The sequence below is a fragment of the Phoenix dactylifera genome, chromosome 13 (genome assembly GCF_051530095.1).
Source record: "Phoenix dactylifera cultivar Ajwa chromosome 13, Ajwa_hap1_PhDact_Kaust_v1.1, whole genome shotgun sequence".
NCBI lineage: Eukaryota > Viridiplantae > Streptophyta > Magnoliopsida > Arecales > Arecaceae > Phoenix > Phoenix dactylifera.
The window spans coordinates 19,798,405-19,823,844 of record NC_143202.1 but is presented as its reverse complement, the minus strand read 5'-3'; the positions used below and the strand labels follow the sequence as shown (position 1 = coordinate 19,823,844).

The 25,440-nt window shown below is 39.1% G+C and overlaps 1 protein-coding gene and 1 long non-coding RNA gene across 2 annotated transcripts; both read right to left on the bottom strand.

Moving 5' to 3' along the window:
- Nucleotides 1-3,939: 3,939 nt before the first annotated feature.
- LOC103715852 (cytochrome P450 78A5-like) lies at nucleotides 3,940-6,534 on the bottom strand. Its single transcript, XM_008803619.6, has 2 exons — nucleotides 5,488-6,534; nucleotides 3,940-4,818 (listed from the first exon to the last, which is right to left on the bottom strand). Exons 1-2 carry the CDS (start codon nucleotides 6,436-6,438, stop codon nucleotides 4,195-4,197), a joined length of 1,575 nt encoding a protein of 524 aa, XP_008801841.5. The 5' UTR covers nucleotides 6,439-6,534; the 3' UTR covers nucleotides 3,940-4,194.
- Nucleotides 6,535-15,651: 9,117 nt separating this feature from the next.
- LOC113463299 (uncharacterized) lies at nucleotides 15,652-20,729 on the bottom strand. The gene is made up of 3 exons (XR_015972817.2): nucleotides 20,611-20,729; nucleotides 20,301-20,514; nucleotides 15,652-16,256 (listed from the first exon to the last, which is right to left on the bottom strand). It is a non-coding gene; the product is annotated as an uncharacterized LOC113463299 (long non-coding RNA).
- Between the last annotated feature and the right edge of the window lie 4,711 nt (nucleotides 20,730-25,440).

Below are 25,440 nucleotides of genomic sequence, written 5' to 3'. Positions count from 1 at the left end.
TTAGAGCGTGTCGGAGGGTCATCATCATCCGACGCAACCAATCATATTGAAGCTCAAGTGCTCACTGAATTGATAGGCCCAGAGCGTCATGGTCGAGTGAGGGGTTACGACGTTGGAGTTACCCCCACTCAGCTGTCTTCAGTGGGCACATATACAAGAAATGCTAGAGAAGATAGTAACACTGCAGAAGTTCGTCATCTTCAAGCAATTATTGAAGAGCTGAAGCAAAAGCAAGCAAATTTGCAGTCTCACCTTACGAATATTTCATCCATGTTACAACGATTTCTTCCTTTTCAGGTAAATAACTATATATATTTGACTACTTTACACATTATCAATTATGATATATGAGTTAATGTATCACATTATTCCTAATTTCTAATATTTCTCTTTTTTTTTTGTAGATTCCTGATACTTCAAACGCTTGTAGAGGTGATGATGATGGAGCTGAATCTCGTCCCTGATGCATTCTAGATTATCTTTTATGAGTTTGATATGTATATGTTTCTTATTTTTCAGAGTACATTGTAATTTGAAACTTATTAAGCAAATTTTTAATTAGATATGACAATATTCATATTTCGAATGATCTGAGTGTTTGCGTCAATGTATCAATGTAATACAGGTTTATATTGCTATAATGTATGTTTTGTAATGTGTGTTTTATAATATGAATTGGTATTTTTATTTTTTTTAAAAAATAATTTCCGACGCTTTTAAGCGTCGGTAAAAGATGTCATGGCACAGCACCGGCACGTTTATGCCGACGCTTCAAATGCTTACATTAGCGTCGGCAAATGCGGATATGCCGATGCTTTAAAGCGTCGGTAATTTTCGACGCTATAAAGCGTCGGAAAAAAATCAGGAAGAAAACCGTGAGGAAATTGTTCGTCAGGTTATCGCCGATGCTATCTAAGCATCGGCAAATCCAGATTTTTGCCGATGCTTTCGTCATGCGTCGGCAAAAACTTTTGCCACTCTGGTATCACCAACGCTTTGGCGATGCTTAGCTTTACGTCGGCAGTACTTTAGCCGATGCTTATAAGCGTCGCTAAAGGTCCAAAAAAGCGCCGGAATAGATTAGTTTTCCTGTAATGCTTATACGTACCTTTCTCAGTAGGTTGGCCTGTTCATAGGGTGGAAATGCTCTGAAACTGTACATATCTAGCCTACATATCACATATGCTAGGAGTGAATGGATGAAATGGCTCAATTTTATCTACAAAGCTTCGATGCTAATTGCTGGCATAGAAATTCCTATTCTCAACTATTGGCTGATGTCTTCCACCAGGTTCTAAAAGTTCTCTTTTTGAGCCACTCTAGCTATCGCTCGTAGTATTGCAATTCGTATGTGTCTACTAATCTATTCTTTGATTCATTGTATCTATTGATCTAAATACCATAGTCTATATAAGGGTTTATACGTACCTTTTCAGTAGGTTGGCTTATTTATAGGGTGGAAATGCTCTGAAGCTGTACATATCTGGCCTACATATAGCATATGCTAGGAGTGAATGGCTGAAATAGCTCAATTTTATCCTCAGGGCTTCTATGTTAATTGTTGGCATGGAAATTCCTATTCTTAACTCTTGGCCGATGTCTTCCAACAGGTTATAAAAGTTTTCTCTTTGAGCCACTCTAGCTGTTGCTCATAAATTCTTTTCCAAATGCATGTATTGCTTACAGGATATTGTTAACAATACCTATAACAGCTGTTTCTGTTGAAATAAATTTTTTTAACTTAAAGTTGATAAAATATCATTTACGGTCGACTATGTCCCAAGAAAGATTAAATGGATTAGCTATATTATCAGTTGAAGATAGTATTTAATAAATCTTGTGTACAAAAGTTTGATTCGTAATTTTGCATCTCAAAAAGCTAGACAAATTATTTTTAAATAAATTTTTAATTTTTTTTGCACTTATAATTTTTTTTTTAAAAAAATAACTCCTTTAGTGAGTTCGCCTTAGGCTCGCAAATGCATTGAGCCATCCCTGGCAATTTAGCTCAATATATGGTAGGCCTAGTCATAGATACCCATAATTCAGGCCTGATCGAGATTCAGGCCTAATTCTTCCACAAGCGTCGAGTGTGAATTTGGTGAGATTGGACAACGTTAGACTAGACATGAGCTGATCAATTAAGAGCAGACCAAAAATAATACAAAAATCATTATGAACTGTGCCACATATTCAAAACAGATAGAGCCAAATGGGTCGAGTAAGTAGCTGCCCTTGGGCAAAACTCCTAGACTTGATAATTTTATTTATGAATCCAACAATGCCAACTCAGACCCAATAGAGCCATAGAGTATATATGATGACGAGGACCCATAGTTAAAAGAAGGATGCAAAAGATGAACACCTGTGTAAGTGTTGGGGTTTAAAGTTAACTTTAAAGGCAAACATTGGACATGATTGGGAGTGCCTGGCTACATGTATCATGGCATCAGAAAGGACAAGAAAGTCTTGTCTAATAATGTGGATTTGGAGTGCAAAAAGAAAGGAAGTAGATCTATTAAAGCCGAGATTTTTGGGGGAAGAATGTCCTAAGCCTTCCAAGGTTAATTATTAAATAAAGAAGTTGGTGGATTGAGAGCCAGTGAAGAGCGAATCCTTCCAATGGAAACGAGGGAAGTTCGATAGGAGAAGGTTATAGGGTAAGCCGCATGATGAGCCTGTATTAAGAAAATAAGAAAAGCCACACGTTGTGGTGATGAGTAGTGATTTTCTGCCGCTTGGTGAGCTTGATCCCATCACCATCACAATTACTTTAGCTCATGAATACTTTTATTTTCCACGCCTTTTGTGTTATGCTTATCTTCTTATAGAGGAGAAACCACTAGCCTAGAGGTACTCTTAGACCATCAATTCACTAGGTTTATGCAGCCATGTTTAAAAGTCAACCTCATAATATTTGTCCTATGTACCAATCACTTATGCTCGATGCATATCAAGAAGGCTATAAGTATTCTTATCCACGGAGGAGGTTTCTCTTACAAGTGCGATGAAAAGAGTTATCGATAATCAAAAGAGTAATGCTAAACTAACATGAAAGCAGACAAGTAGCCCTAAAAATATCGGTTCGTTAGGGCACAAAAATAGGAAATAGAAAAAGGCCAACAGTCGGTTCAAAAGGGACCGAATATTAGGGCATCAAGCAAAAGCTCAAAAAAAAAATAGTAATCTGAAAATAGAAAATCATCTAGAGGTAGGACGGTTGAGATCCGCAATCGAAGGAGGGTAGTCGGCCGGAGGAGGGCGGTTGGCTAGAACTTCGAGGAACACTATGGATTGGTGGTGGATAAGGGCAGCAAGAAGGAGGAGAATAGGAGAAGAAAGTTGGCGAAGGAGAGGAAGCCAGCAGAGAGGGGAAGAGGAGAAGGAGACTGGCATAGAGAGAGGCGGAGGCGGTGCTCGATCGGCGACAATCGATTTGGGGCAACAGAGATTTGGGACTAAGACGATGGGGCTGAAAGAGATTTGGGGCTAATGGAGGGGGTCGGTTGGGGTGCGTTGGGGTATATATGAAGCCCGACAATGCTTATAAGCATTGTCTTATTTTAGTTTTCGACGATGCTTATAAGAGTAGGTAATTATAGGCTTCCGACGCTTATAATTAGAGGCTTTCGGCAATGCTTAACAAAAAGTGTTGGCATAGCCCTTAATATTCCGACACCTTTAAGTAGCGTCAGCAAATTTTGGCACGCGAGCCAAATTATTAAAGCTTCTATCTAGCGTCGGCATATCAAAGTCAGAAATTTTCATTTTCCCTATAGTAAGGAGAGCCTACCATTGGCCCTCGGTGTTAACCCTGATTTTTCATGGGTATTCATGTGAACATCATTTGAGCTGATTTACCCACCCTAGCAGCCTAAATAGATACATGATTAAGCTCATGGAGAGCTAAGATGAAGAGATCTACAGTAATAGCAAATATGAACAAGAGAAGGATGCACCTTGGTTATTCATTCCCTATACATGGAGAGAAAGCTACACTATAGCAAATACAAACAAGAGAATGATGCATCTTAGCTACCCATTCCCTATATCACTTGCTAGGTTATAGGAGTCTATACATTATTCAGGTTTAAGACTCTCACCAGAAAACCTAGTTCAAATACCACTTTGGACAGTAAATACAAGAAAACACATCATGCAGCTCCATCTCAATTATATTCCTACAAGAAGAGATCAAGCCTGCTTTGCTTCCACTGCAAGATCTCGCAGGGAAGCTCGACAAACCAATGGCTTCTTCATCTCAAGCGAAAGGCGCAGGCACTCCGCGGACAGCTGCACAGGCCGGCCGGCGGCAGTCCAATTGTATTGCTGCAGAAGACGTGCGAGCCACAAGTGCACCGTGGACAAGCCCAGAGCCCTCCCGGGGCACACCCTCCGGCCGGACCCAAACGGCGAGAGCCTCAGGTCCGAACCTAGAATGCTCACGTCCTCCTGGAGGAACCGCTCAGGTCGAAAGGCCCACGGATCCTTCCATACGGTCCCGTCATGGGTGATCGCCCACATATTCACCATGGCCGTCGTCCCTGCTGGAATGAAGAACTTGTCCACATAGACATCCCGGACGGCCAGCCTCGCCCATGAGAGGAGTGGGCCAGGTGGGTGCAATCGTAGGACCTCCTTGACGATGGCTCGAAGATACTGGAGATTCGGCATGTCAGAATCTTGCACCGGTCGGCCGCCGACGAAGGCGTCGAGTTCTTGTTGCGCCTTGGCTTGGATGCTGGGGTGTAGAACCATTCTTGCCATGATCCATTCCAGGAGGATGGCAACTACATCTGTTCCCCGAAATATCATTTCCTACTCAAGACAATGAAATCCATCAAAACAGTCAATAAGATTATTAATCTCGGCTAGCTCATATTACATTGATATACATACATACATACATACATACATATATATAACTCAGAGGAGCAAATGATGAGAAGGATAGAGTTCGAATCCTCGAGCATTAATTTCTGGGTTTAGGAATTATATCACCCATTTATTGAACTAGTTTCTGTAAAACTCATTAAGTTGCATGGTAATGGACTAGATTTTTGAGTTTGTTTTAAATCAGGTCCAAGTTGGAACTTATTTTATGACAAGGATAATAGTATATATATATATATACTATCCAAACCAGACCCATAGGTCAAATTTTTTTGGATCTGATCAGGTCCAAAAGGGTAATCGGACTCATATGCACCCTTATGATTAACTAATTGGTTAAAAGAGGATTAGGTGGCAGCAAACATCATTTGTCAAATCTCTTTCCCGACAAAGTGGAGGGAGCTATCTATCTCCTTGAGTTGGAAGCCTATACATAGTGGGTTTTTTAGTCGACTTCTGAAGTAAACTATTTTTAAGGTATCATGGTACTCCACTAGGAATGAAATTTTTCCTGAGAAAATACTCGTTGGTAAAAATAGCAGAAGAATATTCCACAGAGAACTATAGAGATGACGGGAAAGAGATATAACTCACCCAAAGAACCGCTATTATATCTGAATCACTAAGTCTCTCTTCCTTCGGCAAAGCAAGCAGCAAGCTTAGAAAGTCATCTTGCTCAGAGAAGTCACCCTGTCTTCTCCTCTCTCCTATAATTTTACCCATGAGAGCTTTAACCCTAGCACTCAAATGCTTGCACCTTCTTCCCACCCCAAAGAAATCCAACAGGCCACCTAAGGAAAAATAATCCTCCAAGTTAAACTTCCCTATCAACTCGTACCCTTCCTTAACCATCTCTATCAACTCCTTCCCCTCCACTTCCCTGAGCGAGATTTTTCCAAACAAACTCCCCACAATACTCTCCAAGGAGCCCTTCTGCAGCACTCCCCTCAGAACCACCATCCCCGTCCTCTCCATCTCTTCGGACACTCTACGTATCATGTCGTCGGCCACTCGGTGCCGCAGGCTCTCGAGAGCTGCAATCCTCCGAGGGGAGAACATGTTGGTGGCGGCGATGCGACGGAGGCGCCGCCAGTAATCGCCGGAGGGGGCGAACCCGATGGCCCGCTCGAACATGAGGAGCCTGGCTGATAGCTTCGTCGGCCGGTCGGAGAATGCTGCGCTGCATAGGATCTCCCGAGCAGTGTCAGGGTGGCTGCTGATCACCACCGGCGTTGCACCAAAGCTGAGGGCCATGAGACGGCGCGCATGGTGGGACTTCGATAGGTTCGATAACTTGCGGTGTGCAAGAGGCCCCATGAGAGGGAGGCTGCCGAGCAACGGCCACCCGATTGGGCCGGGGGCTATCGGAGCGTTCCCCGAGTACTTGTGCCATGCAAAGCCACCAGGCACGAGCCAGGTAGTCAAGAAGAGTGGTAGAACGAAAGAGAGAGTGAAGAGAAGGAAGAGGAGGTGCCATGAGGCTTGGTTATGAGCTGCAAGGCATAAGATGGGTAAGAAGAGGCTGGTCATCAAGTGGGTTCCCATTTGAGGAAGAGAGAGGGGAACGAGGTGGTTTGGAGTTACTTAATGTCAAGTGTGGAGAGTGGTAGGAAATGGCACTCCTACTTATAGGGAGAGGAGAGTGTTTTGGTTGGACGAAGCCAGAACTATAAGCTTTATTTTAATCTCTCTCCTGGGATCTGGTAGTAGGGTCCGGGGATCAAGATAAATGCTATCACGCACAACGTGGCCCCGTAACTTTTCTCGAGTGGAGTACACGGATCTCACCGTGGCCACAAAAGCTTCCCATATTCTCACCAACTAATGGGCTACGAGATAATGTAAAAATGTCACGTATTTTGGAATAAAAATCCTTTGTACTGGCTATACTCATCAGACAAGTGCTTAGCACCATCGTATGCTTTGTTAGTGCAATATCTTACAAAGTATAACAAGACGAGACATCGACAAAAACTCTTTAAAAATTATGAAATTATATGCAGGACAAGAAAACTGAGAAGTAATTTGATGGTAATATAGATATGGCTATTTATAACTCACTCGCCAAACTAACCCACAAATGACCGACTATAAGTAGGCTCAATTTTGATATTAATAGATTTGGGCCATAAATGAGTCAACCCGCCTAAATCTATTTATTAAAAAAATTTGTTCAGATTTAAACCTATTTAATCTATTTTGACTTATTTAATAATTAGATCGAATTATAATAATTCGACCCATTTAACTTGTTTAAAATATGTTCAATCTATTTAAAACTTGCTTAATATATTTCTGTTATGTTTAACTAGATCTGCTTGACCTGTTTTATCCGTTTAAATTCATTTAATCTGTTAAAAATCTACTTAATATTTTAACCTAATTTGGCCACCTATTTAGTAAATGGATTATGCAGATCGCATTATGTTACCTGTTTAATGAACAAGTTGGCCAGGTTCATATCTAAATTTTTGACCTGTTTAATAAATAGGTCAGGTTCATATCTAAATTTTTAATTTGTTTAATAAACACTCCAGATTCAGGTTGATGTACGAATTTTTGATCTGACCTACATCCGATGCATCCGACTCGATCCGATCAGATTGCCACCCTATGATATGCTTCACCTTTTTTTTTTTAATTTGAACCATTAGATTGCTTTGAGTCTCGCTTAAGGTTAATTTCCATATCTACCGATTATACACAACAAATTTGAAAGTACAAAAGGATCTCTCACTTGTTTCCACCATGCTCTTTACATGCGAAGAGGAACGCACATCCTACAGTCCACCTTACAGGGCTGGATAAGAGTTTGTATCTTTTTTTAATGCAAAATCCATCGTTGAATCACACAATAAGTGCTTTGAGATCCATACAGACAAAAAAAAGTTTGAAATGCTTTCAAATCTTTGCAGGAAGCCTCGCGAAAGAAGGTCAATCATTATTTTTTTTAAGAAATGAAGTTTCCACCTAGCATCAGCATCAATATTTTTTAATCATAAGTAGCATCACATTCAGCAGCATATCAAAAAGTGAGAGGATATTTTAAAGTGGGGAAAGAAAAAAGAAAGATCATCACACATATATCCATGGTATGGTACATAATATGCCACGGTAGAGAGGACCGACCCATCAACCGATAACTCTTCCTTTTCCCGTGATCTTTGATTAGATTTGGTGTTGGTTCACTAAAACCAAAAGCCAAGGAGGGTGGGCCGGTCTCCTCCCATTCATCCGCAACCCTCAACCTTATCAACAGACTATTCCCACTATTTTCCCAAATGACAGGGGCTCAACCATAAAATTACCGCCACACATGCTTTTTTTTTTTTCTTTCTTCCTGTGGAGGGTTTTTCATATAATGCATGTACGAATATACCCAATAAAATAAAAAAAAAACATTAGCTCACGGAGTGCCTATGGCAGCTCTCCCTCCTCTAACCAGAGAGTGTACCTTGAGTGGTGGGTCGTGTAGGCAGCCACCCAATCGGCCGCCCCATTAGCTTCTCTGAATACATGCTTGGCCTGGAAGGCCATCCCATCCTTCATCATCATCCCTATGTCCCAAATCAGGAGGTGATCCGTGCTCTCATCCCTCGCCCCCCCCGGAATCCATTCGATAACCGTGGCCAAATCGCCCTCCAGAATGATCAAATTGGCCTGTAGCACCAGCCGCGCATATCGAAGACCAGCTCAGACAGCTCGCAACTCTGCCATCGGAATCGATGTGTCAAACAACTGGCAGCCACCCGTTGCCGCCACCCTGGAGTGTGGGCTCCGTATAATAAAGTTCGCACCGCCTCGCATATCTTCATGTAGCACCGATCTATCGAAGTTGACTTTGAGAAAGCTTAAAGGTGCCGAACATGCATCTTTGCCCTCCGACTATGTGTCTTTTTTCTCGCTTCTCCTTCCATTCTTTTTTTAAGAATGAAATGACGCTGCCAGATGATGCCCTCCACTGTGTCGGTGATGCAGCCCTTATGGTCACCTCCCGGTGACACAACGCTAACTCCTACCCTAATTAAATGAATCTTAATCCACTATCTTGCTATAGTTAATAACCCACGTTTGTCAATGAATTGGCAGTCAACTTTGGTGCAGCAGCTCATGATGCTGGACTTCAAATAAATTTTCATCCACGTGTGACACGGATTTAATATTTATAAGCCTAATCATTTCTATCATGTTTAAAAATATATATCGTGCTCTTACAAAATAAAATTTATATGATCAATTTTAACCTTTTATGTCGGTTAGCATATGCATCTTGATAATATTAGTGCAATCAATATTTTTGTAGCTTGTGATGATATGATGTCGCCGCTTGACTCGGATATTATAAATATGATTAACAATATAAATTTCTATATTATATAACTTTGGACAAACATAAGGAAGTGCCAGATAACTGTAGTTGTGACATACAACTATGCTTAGATCTCATAGAAGTGAAAGAAATGAAAAAAAAATGGAAGCAATAAAGGTTTATCGACATGAATGCACTAGCTTAGATTTGTATATCTAATATCCATGGCTTAATCAAAACAAGAAAATGAACAAAATAGTGTTTGAATATTTTCTAAATGATAAATAATTCTAGCCAACCCTGATTTTTCACCGTTGTAGCAACAAACGACAACCTGCAAGTATTTCAATCCATGCATATATAGAATGCACCTAGAATTTAATATACAATTTCGTATCTGTATTCGTATTCATTGCTTGATATCATTTACACATAATTGTACATTCTAAAATGCATTTTATGTTAAGTTGTTTCTACTTGAGTTAGTGACAATCTGGATCTACATCAGCAAGGCATTAAATCAAGATTTCTTGATCCAACCGAAACCAACATACCAAATACATTGCACAGACCAACCAAATATTTGGATTTGTCATCATGCTCCTAAGTGCTAAAGCCCTCATGTAGACATCTTGAAAGCATAGAAGATAAAGATGATAATGTATCTACCCAACTTAGTGGATTAGAGCTTGGTGCATCCCACAATTAAAAGAGAAAAAATGGGAATGCTTTTCGAAAAGAGACTTGGAGTCCGAATCCAGACATTCCAAGCAATGCGGTAAAATGTCATGATCAATCCAAAACAGTCATCACAGACAAATATCCGACAGCCAGTTGATCCTGGGATTTACTCTTAAATTTCCCATGGGATTTGTTTGGTCGGCCATTATAGACTTGGTTTCTTAGTGTCCTAGCCATTAACAGTTATTAGCGGTTATAATGGCCCTTATGCCCCATCCTCAATTAAGCCAACTGCCAAAAACAAAGTAACAGGCCAAAACCATCCCCCCAACCCTTCCTCCCACTTATTGATGGTGACAACATAAGTTCTGGAAACACTAAGTCTTGTGCATAAGTCTCCAGGGACCCATGAGTACAGCCAAAGATATTAATCACTAAACTAATTAATCACAGGAGTCTTCTTACAAGAGATGACAATGACGAGACACAAGGGTAACAGTGGGTCATGTAGATCCAAACCCAACATAGTTTGGTGCCCAAACTAGACTAGAGGGTCCAGAAGCTATTCAGGCATGGGATCAAGCAAAATTGGACCCATTTGCACCAAACTTTAAGTCTCCGGGACAAAGGAGATCTCCAAGATGGATGGTAAAACATAGATTGGTCTCCATCTAGTTAGTTGGCTTTTGGATCATATGCAAAAGCTTCCATTCTAGTGTACTGAAGCCACAGCCACATGGATAAGTAGCCAAATATTATGTTTTCAGGGTGCTTACATTGCTCCAGGAAATTAGAACAGATAGACCAAGCATTTGCCTACTTCTTAATTCTAAGTTTTTCTCTTTCACTGTCCATGGTATCAAAGTGCCTTCTCTTCCCAATCCCCTTTCGCACCATGTTCTCCTATGTCTCCTTCGACCCCAGAAACCATAGTTTAAAGGAAAACAAGGGTAGTAAGGACGTGCACATTACTCTTCTGCCCATTCTGTCTTTCAAACTGAACAGGGCTAGAACTAAGAATTGGTGTGAACTGGGTGCTAGACCTAACAAGTGGAGACTCCAGATTGAGCCTTGGATAGTGTATCTCCAAAATACTCGAATCTAGGTTATTTAAAAATATCAGCTGTGTCCGCCTTGTTTTTTTTTTTTTTTTTTGTTAAGATGCGTGTTTCGCACTAGAATACATCCAAGCAAATTAGAAAACAAAATATTCCAAAATGCAATAGGTACGTGTCCTCAAAGGTCCAAGAAAGTCTGCCAGAATGATCAACTATAAAGGAGGCTATTCAGTCTGCAGCTCCATTCGCCTTCTGATAAACATGCCTCTCCCAAAGAAGATACCAGATGTCTTGAATCAGAGGGATGCGACTCCGCAAAAGGACTCTTGTTCCACACACACTCATGTATCAGCTAAATTTTGACGAGCACCTCCATTTGCTGCGATTTGTTCCTCCAAGCATTTGGTTGAAGGAAAAGATAGTGCATTCACATGAATCAAATTCGCCTAGCCAGTTCTAAGTTTAAATAAGGAAAAGATGTTGCCCATCATATATAAAAGATATATGTATGTCCTTGTTTTAGGTGGTGATCAAGGACATCAGCAATAAACAAGGCAATCATGGATCATCAAACCAATAGCAAGCAAACAAGCAGTAAAGGAATGAAGCAACCCTAAAAAACCATCTGAAGACGAATTGAAAGCTGACAAAAAGCCTAAATGACGGATTCCTGAGACCTAATGCTTGATATATTATATTATGGAGAAAGAGATAATAGGAAGGCAGAGTACACCATCCATCTGGACAAATTTCCAAAAAAGCTCTACTTCCAGGAAACTTACCTTCATGCATCTTCCTTTGATGCCGGAAATCAAATCATTAAAGCTAATGCAAAGCAGAAAATGAAATGCACGACAAAGATCAAAAGTCATTGCATGAAAAACAAAGAGCTCTCAACCGATCATCATTGCACTGCTATTAAGTGGGGTTGATTAAGTTTTTCTTCTTAAAGAGATCGGGCGGATTGTCTTTGTAGCAGATTAAATTATCAAAGAGAACCTTCTGCCACAGGTATAAAGAACATGAAAGTTCAGAGTGGGTGGTGATGTCTTTAACTAAAGTCTTTAAACTAGTATAACTGCAGAGAGTATGCATATTAGTTTATGAAGAGTTCTGGTGAGATTCATTTCCACTAATAGCATGGTGTCCTGCACAGTCCCCTGTGTGGTTGCTGTTTGTCCACCACCTCAGTGCCTTGTGTGGTTACTATCTGTCCACCACCTCATTCCAAGCAAAGAAAGCAACTGATGGTAGTGGGGCCCAAATGCTTGATGCCTCCTCTGATTGGCAAGGTCAGGTGTCACTACAATAATCAATGTTGAAACAGATCAGAAGACATGAAGACAAGCTACCTTAATCATTCAAGGCAGTAGTAGCATCAGTTAGTTTAACTTATCAATTTCTAATAAATTCCTTCAGGTCCACAGTTAAATCCCTCAAGCATTATATCACAGGAGAGAATTATCTGACAACAGATAAGCAAGGAAGAGAACATCGACAGATACTACCACTGTCTGGAAGTGGGGGCTAACTTACTTTTTCAGAACGGATCTAACCATGGGGACCTCTAGTCACTAATGATTCCGATGAGTCATCGATTCATGAAGGATACCCATGTTATACCGAAAAGGGAAAGACCAGCTCCACCAAAGTCAGGACCATATAAATGGCAGCCAAGATGTAATGGCTATCACTTTCCTCTCAAAGGACTGCATATCTCTGTTGTTTTAATAGGGTATAGCTTGATCTAGCAAGCAATAACGGAATTCAGGCAAATGGATGAACCATACGTCCATGACAAAAGGATGTGTGACCAGAAACAGGACCCAAAACAGGATAGCAGTGGCTAATTAGATAAGCCAATGATTGAGACTATTCGAATCTTTAAAATGTGATGCTATCTGAGTCAACCTGATGCGAGTTGGATGAGGATAAGCAATAGTCCCTTGAATACTTTACAGACATATCCATCAGTTTATGACAAGAACCAAAAATATATATGCAACGTTATCAGGTTAAACATGTCCTTGGGAGGAAACCCAACTATAATGAAAGAGATTTGGACCACAATGCCTCATTAAAGCACGACATGAAGATGGAGCGTGCTAATGAGACTGAAAGAAGCCAGCCAGCTAGGCCAAAAGCACAATCATGTTAAGAATGGCAATTTTAGTGCATTCTGTATACTTTTGACAGCACAGAATGATCAATACTGCACAATTGTCCAAACATGAAAATGTTTTATAAGATCCATAACATATAAATTTAAGGCACAAATCAAATGCCGGTAGCAAGATGCTTTCTGCAAGGAAGTCAAAGTTGCGATTAGTATAATGAAAATATGTTTTCATCGATAAAGCATATCAAGGAACTACTGCTAACCCGTCAACTCTTAGTACACTAATTCTACTCGCAACAGCCATTTCACACATGACAAGGGATCCCTGTAATCAACAGGCACAGAACTATGATTCGCTGCAGACTTCAATTTTAAAAGCTTCAAAGTATGTCCATATGTCCTGGAATTCCATGAGTAGTCTCAGGAATAGAAACAAACAGAACTACAAATTCTGACAATAATGACAACGAACAGTTTGTCTCCCACATGTTTAATGTAAGCTTGTTATTTGTTCCTATCAATGCTAAGATCCACTGAGAATACAAACCTTACAATACTTGGTGAGAGCATTCTAACATAAGCAAAACAAGAACATTAATTTCATCCTTTCGCATCTTTTCTTAACCAGATGGTGGCTAAACACTAATCCAATTCCACTCGTGCATCTTGAAACAATACCAGCATTTGGCTATGTTGAATAGCCTAGACTCAGTTAAGCTCAACTTTTTTTTTTAATCATTTTTTATGGTAAATATCAGTAAAATCAACAAGCCTCATTCCATTATTGTGCAGATCAAGGGACTACTGAATAACTTGTCAACTCTCAACACTAAATCTACTTGTAATAGCCATTTCACATGCAACAAGGGATCCCTGTAATCAACAGACACAAAAATATAATTCACAGAAGACTTAATTTTAAAAGCATCAAGGGATATTTCCATATGTCCTGGAATTTCATGAGCAGTCTCATTAATAAAACCAAACAGAACTAGAAATTCTAACTGTAACGACAACCAACAATTTGTCTCCCACATGTTTAACTTGTCATTTTTTCCTATCAATGCTAAGTCCCACTAAGAACACGAAGCTTGCATCACCTGGTGAAAACATCTAACATCAGCAAAACCAGAACTAACATAGCTTTATTCTTTCACATTTTTTCTTTACCAGATGGCAGCCAGATTCCATTACTGCATCTTGAAACGATATCAGCACCTGGCTATGTTCTAAGCCCAGCCAAGCTCCATTTTTTTTTATTTTTTGATGGTAAATAGAAGTAAAATCAACAAGCCTTATTCCATTTATGATGCAAGCTTTGTGGATCCTTCTTCACCATTTATCCATATCAAGGAAAACATCCCATGCCAATAAAAACATCTTCCGTCATGTTTACATAGACCTTACCCCTCTCTAAATCAAAGTGATGGCAATGGATTGAATTCAATCATAAAATTAACCCAAAACCAAATTCACGGTGTTCCTGGAATGACCTTTCACAATAAAATATATAAGCAGTCAAGCACTAGATATTCCAACCAAAGATAAATCGATAGATAAATAGACAAAGCTAGCTATTATTTAAAGCATCGGTCAGCACCTTAGTTGTTCTTTCACCGGATAAGAAAAGGAAAAGCAAAGCATTCCAAAGGAAACACTATTAATCCCCACTTCCCACTTTCCAAAAAAAGAGCCTCATTGCAAGAATAGCTTCTAGCATATGTTAGGTGGCATGGGGCTGTCTACCGACTCGGAGTGTGCTGACAAGAAGGGGTGTGAGGACCACTTTGATGTGTGAAGAGTGCCCTGACACGGAGGAGTCTATTAGCCATGTTCTGCTTGGTTGCCCTCGGGCAGTGCAAGTTTGGAGGAGGGCTTCATTTTCCTTATCGTGGTCCATGGGGTCGGCAGAGGAACTTCTACGCCACTTGAGGGATTCTATGCGGAGACTGGGTTCTGTTGAATGGGGCATCACTTGTGCCTATTTAGCCTATTACATCTGGCCGGAGAGAAATGCCCGCATCTTTGAAGGTAGGAGGGCATCCCCGAGGGCTGTGGTGGACAGAGCTCTCCGTCATGCTGCTGAGATAATCAACACTATCATGACAGCTTTATCCGGAAGGGCTAGGAATATCTGAGGTTCCCACTCCGCTGTTATAGTGCAAAAATTTACTCTTGTCTCTTGGGAGCTCCAACCTCCTGGCCATCTCAAGGTGAACTTTGATGATAGTGTGTCGGCAGGTAGAGATAGAGGAGAGGTAGATTTTGTGATTAGAGATCATAACTCCAGATTGATTGCTGTTGGAGGGCGGCACACTTGTAACATGATAGTTATAGGGGCAGAGCTTAGGGCACCATGGGAGGGTATCACCTACGCGAGGAGTGTTCTAGGGGCTGACAAATATTTCTGGAAGGGAACTCTACTATGGTGATCGAGTAGATTTGGAATGTAGAGATTGTAGCTCATTTCAGGCTGCTCATGTATATCCAGAGGCAAACAAGGCGACAGATTGAGTCGCCTCCTTTGCTGCTTATCATTCTGGAGAGATTCTTTGGACATGGTCTGATGCCCGCCCTTCCACCCTTATGCCATCTCCTTTCTCTTGACTCTGCTAGTTGTATCACGCTAGAATGGTGTGAGCAGCCATTGTACCAAAACGAAATGGAATAAATACATCATAAACTATGAATTTTAATATGATATGCATTATCATTTTCAATAAATAATAGCTAAAAAACATATGTTACACCAGATTAACTCCATTCCACACACTAACTTGAAAAAGCAACTTCCACTAGGTACCAAATCCTATGGAAAAATATTGTATTTCACAATTAAAATGTTACAGCTACAATACTGGGGCGTATAAATTCATGATCCCGAGTTAGAAGGATTCTGGAAACGATTTTACTCATGTAACATGATAGTTTGAGGTAAACTAACCATACCTTTGTGAGCTCTTTGGATTCTGGAAGACCTTGTATGCCCATCAACTACATTCGAAATTCCTATTTTTTGGGGACAAGGCAGATCGCCTTGCAGGTGGAATCTGTAATCTCTGAAGAATCAAAATGGAGGGAAACATCGAGCCTCCTGAATCTCTCCAACTCCCACTTTCTTTGGCCTCTCTGCACTGGAGATCCTCCTCCTTGTTCCCTGTCAGGCAGAGTGTGGCTTCCAGCACCCAAACAAGGCCTTGAGGAACATTCAAAAAAGAGTGTTAATAATGCTTTCCAATTAAGAATTATGACAACCAGAGTTCATGCCAAAGATGTAATAAAGCTTAGAGGCTGAACATCCATATACTGATAAAATCTTGAGTATGGTGTGCCAGCCAAATAAAACAACATAACAATATGGTAAATACAGTTATTAATATAAGACAGTTCCTACATTGGATTTAGATTAATCAATCAAACACTAATACAAGACAGTTAACAGGCAAAAAAGTGAAGGACTATGCAAACTAAAAAACAAAATCATCTGTCCTGAGCATTAATGACTTGGAGGAGACTAAGTCACTAAAAAATCCACAAATATAAGGACAGAATAAGCCTTACAATCCAAGATCATGTTTTGGTTAACCATGTTTTGTTAAACTTGATATGAAACATGTGGGTCAGCCAAGGCTCAAGATACAAGAAATGATGCTAGAGTAAGAAAGGACAGTGTCAAGTTGCTGTTGGTGTGAAAGCTTATATGTTCAGTTCAAGTCCAATACTTTCTTGTTCAAGATTCAATTATTAACAAGAAAGACCAGTTTCCATCCAGTTTATAGCGTTACTTTTGGATAATCAAATCCTTTGACAACCATTCTAACTCTAGGTCACTCTGATGAAGGAAAAAGCATATTGTGATTCTTTTTTGCTTGATGACATGAAAAAATTGGTTTCTTCTGTTCTTCCCTTCCCAGAGCAATGAACATTTGGAAGGACAAATTGTGGTGAGATATCAGGTTAAGTTGGTTTAAAGATGATTGTGATGCAATGGACTATATAAATGCTTCAACCCATGCAAGGATATGTAGAGTCAAGTTGAGGATCCATTCTTGCGACGACATATAGGTTAATTGTAACATCATCAAGCAAAAGAACCTGTGTTTCTTTCAGAGCATAGGTAGGCCCTGGCTAAAAATAAGATCACAATATATTCATTTGTTAAGTTCATAAAGGTAATCATGCTTGCTGGGTTTATCTTAATGATGCAGAAAAATATATCCTTTTTAGGTCCAAGAAGTAGTACATTGTCTCAAAATGATCGCAGAAAACTATGCTTTATCATATATTTATATCATCATGCAATTACAGAGAGAGCAAAAGTTTCTTGGATTTCCACAGTTCTAGCATCAAAAGCTTACATTACGAAAACTAATAAAGGAAAATGCACTCATGTGGCTCAAAAACTTAAGGAAGCAATACTTCAAAATCGTTTCTACTAACCAAATGGTAATAGATAGGCTATAAATCAGTCGCCAATAATCAAAGAATCACTATGATCATCCTTATGAGGCAGTTCCAAAGTGTTTTATTTTCCTTTGCATTTCCATCTTTTTAGCTCACAACATGATCTTATAGAACAAGCGAGATAAGAAATTTGAGCCATTCTTATGTCTTTATCCAGCTCCATCAAGACATGAGTTAAATTCCAATATGGTAAACCGATGGCATTGCACTTAGCTTACGTGTCTGTAATCTAGTTCCTCGATGCTTTCGCTCCCTTGTCTTTCTATTTATGTTTTATCCGGCTTTCTATTCTAAAATCTAGCATAATTAATTCAATAATCAGAAGAAAAAAAACTGCAATTTCCAAACACCAGGGAATCAATAAAAATAAAATGACAGGCAATTTAATGATAACCACCATGCAGATATTCTGAACGGTAAATTATTGATGAGGAATAAATATACACAAGACAGAATTTTGATTTTCTATGGACGAAGAAGGCCTTTGCAAATTTGGACATGGTGGTTACTGTCTATAAGAAAATTTATGCATTTCCAGTGCCAACTGATATCAAGACGGTCAATCAGCTGCTCTCTTTCCTACCAGGACTGATCCCTTCAACTGCTCAAGATTCAAACCAAGTAGAAAGAAGCAGAACATCTAAAATATACACCAGCCTGGGCTTTTAAATTGTTTCAACTGATAAGAGGAATTACATACTAAAAAAAACATGGAAAAAAGAGTTTCTGCATCAATTGAAACTCCACCAGAGCAATATGAGCTCAGAAAATGCACATAATTTAGATAAAACATACATGTGAGAATTTTTTCAAACTCCAACAAAAATAAGTAATTCACACTTACAAGTTACAACCACCATATTACATTGCATTATAAAACAATGGGAAACCATGTAACAACCCAGGACCTCACCCAAAATGGCTAGCCAGAAGTTATTGTTTGGGTTCTTTGATCCTGTATAAGTACCCAAGATCTACCCAGCGAATAACCGATGTGGGACTAAACACACGCCTGCACGGGTCCTCACATACTCCCCCCGTTCAAGCCCTGACGTCCTCGTCAGGCTAAGGGTTCAAATCCATTCAAATCTAATCATAAACACCACGATCGGTCCGTGGTCAACCCCAATAGATCCGTGCTGCAGTGTCTCCTAGTCCACATAAGTTATGGGCCGGGTCCGCTCTGATACCATTTGTAACAACCCAGGACCTCACCCAAAATGGCTAGCCAGAAGTTATTGTTTGGGTTCTTTGATCCTGTATAAGTACCCAAGATCTACCCAGCGAATAACCGATGTGGGACTAAACACACGCCTGCACGGGTCCTCACAAACCATGAATTTGCGAATAAACTAAATATGAAACAAAACATGAGAAATCCCCTTTCTGTGTTAATTTGCACTTGTCGAAGATTTACTTAGAGTAAAACATGTTGAATTATTGTGTTAACATGGTACTGGGACATGGGTCCATATTTTGTTATCACATCTTATCTGTGTATATAGCTAGATATTTTATGAGAGTCATTAATGTCTAAATTGGGTAAATGAAGAGTCATGCCAACGGGTTATTGAAGAATCGTCTAAGAGTTAAATTCCTGGAAATTTGGATGGCCGTGAAGAGCTCTAGAAAAGAAATATTAAATGAAGTCTAAATGCCAAAGAATCATTCCAGAAAGGTCCCTAGGGTCTATATATTCACGAGGATTCATCTATTTTGAGCAAGTGAGAAAATGGTGTGTTAAGTGTCTCCAAAATCAGTTCCATTGTAAGTAGTTATTCAGTGGAAGTTTGAGTGTTTGTTCCTTCTCCAATTTGTTCTTCCGGGTATTTTATTGGTTGTACTACAATGATACCAAGCGTGTAGTCTACAATATGTAGCTATACTTGAGAGAAGTCTTACTTTCCAAGCCCCATTAGAAGGCTCGGTGGTGCTTGGGGCTTTGAAAGGAGAAGCAAAAGAACATAATTGGTGGATTGGCATGTGTTCAAAACCATTTGAACCAATTCGGAGTGGAGAAGTTTAATAAAACTAACTATCAACATTGGAGACTTTGCATGGAGGCATAATTCCGAGAACAAGATCTTTGGAGATTGTTGATGGAGCGGATGTCGGGCCGATCGAGACATTGGAGAATACTGAGGTGAGGCAGAAGTGGAGAATAAAGTGTGGCAAGGCTTTGGATGCACTAATGAGCTCCATTAACAAGGACTTGATTAATCATGTTTGAGACATTAAGTCTCCAAAGAAAATATGGGAGATACTTCAGAAGCTCTTCACAAGGAAAGAGACGGGCTAGGCTCCAACTCTTAGAACAAACTCGAAAATACCAATTGAGGTAATATGTCCATAACCAAATATAAAGTCAAGAGCATTTGTTCAGAGATCTTGGAGTTAGATCCAAATAAGCTGGTTAGCAAGGCTAGATTGCACCGGCATTTATCCAAGAGCTCAAAAAAGAGTATATGCCTTTATAGACATCCATCCAAGGTTGGACAACCTAACCTAGAATATTGAGTGGGAGAATTTGCTCATTAATCAAGAGAGGCAGAGCAGCAGAGGTTTTACCTTTTGGGAAGGATGATGCTTGATTTTTCAAAAATTGAAATAAGGATCATAATCAAAAAGAGAAGAATTCTAAACGACAAAACAAAATGAAGCAAGAAGATAACTCTCATAATGAACATAAAAAGAAAGTAAAATGCTATAGGAGTGTTAAACTTGGCTTCATCAATAAGTTTTATAGAACTAAAATGATTGAAGGCAATGCTAGTACCTCCAACTGTGATGATAATAGAGGGAGTAGAGATTAAGATTTTTGTCTTGCCACCATTACCATGAACAAGCACCTTCATTAAGAACCGTAATTTACATTTGTTGAAGTGGAGGCCAATAGAATATGCCTTCACCATATTAACTACAAGAAGGATTTGATCACTGACTTCAGGTGCTCAAGTCATCTAATTGGAGACAAACCCTTGTTCGTGTACCTACAAAGTACAAGGGAAGTGATGCTACCAATCAACAACTTCATGTATTTGGTGGAGAATGAAGGAAGCATCAAGATGAACCAAGGATGGTTGTACCAATACTAGGATTGTATTGATTGCTTGGCAGTATGGTCGTACCGTGCCTTTCTAGGATGTACAACAAAAGGGGAGATAGAGAGGGAGGGGGGAGGGAAAAAGAGAGAGGAAGAGAGAGGGGGAGGAGGGAGAGGAAGAGGAAGGAAGGGAGGGAGGGAGAGGAAGAGGAAGGAAGGGAGGGAGAGAGAGGGAGAGGGAAGGGAGGAGAGAGAGGCCAATATAGATAGAGGGAGGGTCAAAAGCCCTCGAGCTCCCTATTTCAAACGAAAACAATGGCTGGGCTTGTTTTTTTTATTTTGCCAAAGGAGAGAGAAAGAGGAAAAGAGAGAGGAAGAGGGAGAGACTAAGGGGGGCCGGAAGCTCTCAAATTCTTCCGTTTCGAATGAAACAGAGACTGGGATCCTTTTTTATTTTGCTGCTTCAAATTAAAGTCAGCAATACTTGCCGACTTTGGTTCGAACTAGCAAAAAAAAAAAGGACCCCAACTCAACATGACAAAATAAAAAATATATATATATATAAAAAAAAGCCCCCAACCCCTATTTCGTTTGAAACAGAGGAGCCTAAGGACTACTGGCCCTCCCTCCGTCCCTCTCGGCCTCTCTCTCCCCCTCCCTTCACCCTCCCTCCCTCTCTCTCTTTTCATCTCTCCTCTCACTCCCAGTCCCTCGCCGGATTCCTCAAACTGAGAGATGGAACCAAGGTTCGTCGAATCGGTATTGAGACCCATACCAGTCGAGGATGGGTTGATATAGTACTAGTTCAGTACCGTACCAACAAATGGTATGCTTGAGCATGCCGATTCCATACCGGTACATCCAAATTTTTTTTTGGAGTTTTTCGAGTTGATTTAATTGGTAATCAATTTTTTTGAACTTTTTCAATGATTTTAAATCTAATTTGATATTTTTTTGATACTTTTTTGATATTTTTTTAATTTTTTTGATATTTCTATAATTTTGGTTTAACCTAAATGATGCATCTTACTATTTTAAAATGATACAAAATATAAAATGATTAGTAAGATGTTGCATGCTACAAGAAGCAACAAAATATCCTGAAATCAAGTAGTGAGGTAAAAAATATAAAATAATACAATTAATTACATATATTTAAAGTACAACATACATACCGATATCTAAAATCTCGTCGAGTGGCGATGCTTCTCATAGATATCCGGATCATTAGTATAGTCAGGAGCACATTAGCCCACACCTCTAACTAAGCAGCATTGTAGTTTTATATGTTCTTCCCTTCTAATCCATTTCTCTAGCTCCTCCTTATTATTGTCAAGAAGCTCACCGTAGATGTTCTTCGGACTTGAAGGATCTACACCAGGACCAGCAGTCTGTATGGAGAAAATAGTAGACCTATAATACGTATTGTTTGCCAATTCGCTGGGATGTGGCTAAAGTAGAATTAGAATCCAATAGCTCACCACATATTATTCTTCTTATCATTCTTCAGCATTGTGTCAACCCTCTGCTGCTTCAAATCTCTGCTGGAGAAGGCATATAGATCTAAATCATGAATTGTTGCTTCTGGTGGAATCTTTCTAGATTACTTCTTTTTACTACCAAAAGCCTTCAGCATAGATGCAATACAGCCGCCGCCTCTGCTGACTGCCTTCCTAATTGAGAAGATCCTTCTAAACTTTGGATCTGCTTTGTTGTTCGCAGAAACTGGAGTCTGACTTGTAGTATGAGGGATCAAATCAAGCCCTATACCTGACCACCTCATCTTGCTGCCGCTGATCATTCAGGCTCACCTGCATAACAGTTTGGATCTGTCTCTTTGTCATCTAGAACAGATGCCTCCTCTGACTCTCTAGAGTGATAGAAAGGTGGCTTTGCTGCTCGGCGATCTACCTCCACCTTCTTCTTGAAAATCCTCTCCTTTGCTTCTCTGAAATTAGTAAAGTGTTTCTTCATCAGTTATCGAACCTCCTGTGGGCATTTTCGGCATATAGATATGTCGGAATAACCACCAGTTAAGTACTACTTCAACCTGGTTAACTCTCCTTCCTTAAACTTTGTGTTACATCAGTTGCACTTCTAATAGTGCTGACCGAGAGTATTTATCCATGATCCCAACCAATGTCACACTCTAGCTACTTTTTTTATAGTTTCATTTCTGCGCATTTATCAAGTACGTCAGTTTATCAATTATTTAAAAATAATAAAATTTTGTTATAATAAAAATAATTTTTTATCTCAGAAAATACATCTGATTTATCAATACATAATACAAATATTTCATATTTATTTATTTATTTATTTATTTTTAGTACTTTTAAAATTTAAAATATGTTTAAATATCATAAATTCAGAAAAATATGTTTTTTACTTCATCACCTCATGTGGACATATATACAAATGTTCTGGATAAACATCTTAAGTCAAAAATTTGGTCCGACAAAATCACTAATATTGAATTATAGCAGACTTCATATCATTTATCAATACAAGACCCTTCTATAGTTACAAATGTTAGTAATCTTATCGACATAGATCTTAGTGATGTAGTGCGTGTAGTGTGAACTTTGTATCCTTATGTGATCAAAATATACAAAACTCATTATCAGTCCACTTTATGGTCTCAAATGAAACTCCATTTTGCATTCAAATGAAAGCCGCTACAATTACAACAATTTTAAACTTATATCACAATTTCACCTTTATGTATCAAAACGTATCATGATATCAATTGTAACATAAGCAACAACTTTATGCTTAAGCAACACCTTTATGCTTAAGTTTTTTATTTAACATTTGCAAACAACCATATGTGCACAAATATAAATGCAATATTCCAACATAAAAAATAATTGAAAAATACTCTATAGCATCTAAAGAATGTTTAACAAAAAAATGCTCCCACTAACCAAGTACATCAAAGATTCCAATAGACCTAAGTTTTCCGCATGTTTAACAAATACATTGAATCTAAGTCCTTTGGTCAATGGATCCTCCAACCTTGCATCAATTTCTATGTACTTAATAATGTCGCCCTTTTTAACCAAATATCTGATTGCGAGATACTTTATCTTTATATGTTTAGAGGCACTAGAACTCTCATTGTTCTTTGAAAAGAACATAGCTACACTATTATTACAATAAATCTCAAATGGTTTGAGATGCAATTAATAATTATAAATCCTGAGATACAGTTTTCCAACCAAACAGCATGAGTTGCAGCTCCTAACATGCCGCAAACTCTGCCTGCATAGTAGAAGATGCCACGAGAGTGTTTTGTACTTTTTTAAGAAATAGATATTCCAGCCATCATAGAAAATATAACCAGAAATAGATTTTATAACATCTACGTAACCAACAAAAATCAAAAAAAATAATATCCAATTACCTCAAAATGATCAGACCTTTTATAAGCTAGCATAATTTTTTTTTGGTTTTCTATAAAAACCTCAAAACCTTTTAGTTGCCTTCTAATAATCCATACCCAGATTTTCCATATATCTGTCAAGTATATTAACAACATACGCTATATCCGATCCGGTGCAGACTTGTGCATGCATCACAACTACCTACAACACTAGAATAAGGCACACTCTTTATGGATTCTCTTTCTACATCATTTTAGGACATTGATTTTTGCTGAATTTATCTCCCTTGACCATAAATATATCTTTAGATTTGTAATTATGCACACCAAATATACTCGGTACACTATCAATGCAAGCTCTAGGTCAAAATGGGCTACTAGTGCTATAATTAATTTGAAAGAATCCTTACAAGAGATCGGAAAAAAAGTCTCATTGCAATCTATGCCCTTTTCCTATGTGAACCCCTCTTTTCCTGTGTGAACCCCTTTGCAACTAGTATGGCGTTGAAGCATTTAATATTACCGTTAGAGTCTTTCTTAGTTTTAAAAACCCATTTACACCTTATAGGCTTAAACCACTTAGGTAATTCTACCAGATCTTATACTTTATTTTTAGCTAGGGATTGCATCTCATCACGCATAGCTTCAAGCCACTATTTGATTGAGAATATGTAATAGCCTAATCATATGAGACTGGATCAATCACATTACCAGTATTATAGTCATGCTCACCTAAATAGATTACATAATCATTAGGAATGACAGGTCTCCTTTCTCTAAGTGATCTTCTTACTGATATTTCATTAACTGGTTGTGGAGGTGCTATAATCGATTCAACTATCTGCTGTTGTTCTTCCACTGCCCTTTCGACGAGATGAAATATGACCTTTTCATGGATAACAGGAATATGAACAATAATCTGTCTTTCCTTCAATATCATATGTCCAGTATGAGGATATCTGCAATCCTCCGTATTAGACTTCAGAAATCTAGCATACATAGACTCAACAATCTTCATACCTCTGTCAGAGCAGTAGAATCTGTATCCTTTATAATTTACTTGGATAGCCAATGAAATAACAAGTGGTTCTGGGTCCAGACTTATTCTCTAATGGATTATAAATTTTGACCTCTACAAGGCAACCCCAAATATGAAAGTCATTAATACTGGGTTTTCTTCCAACCCACAACTCAAAAGGTGTCTTGAAAACTACCTTACTAGAAACCCTATTTAAGATATAGTTGGTAGTCTTTAAGACCTCACCACAGAGATATCCTGGCAAAATACACCCACTCATCGTACTTTTTACCTATCCTTAAGAGTGCGATTACGCCTCTCAGCTACACCATTTTGGTTAGGGTTCCAAGCATGGTGTATTGGGTAACTATCCCACAATTCTGTAAGTATTTGGCAAATGGTCCCATTTGTTGGCCATAATATTCACCAGCATGATCAGACTCACCACCTTAATTACTTTCCCATGTTGC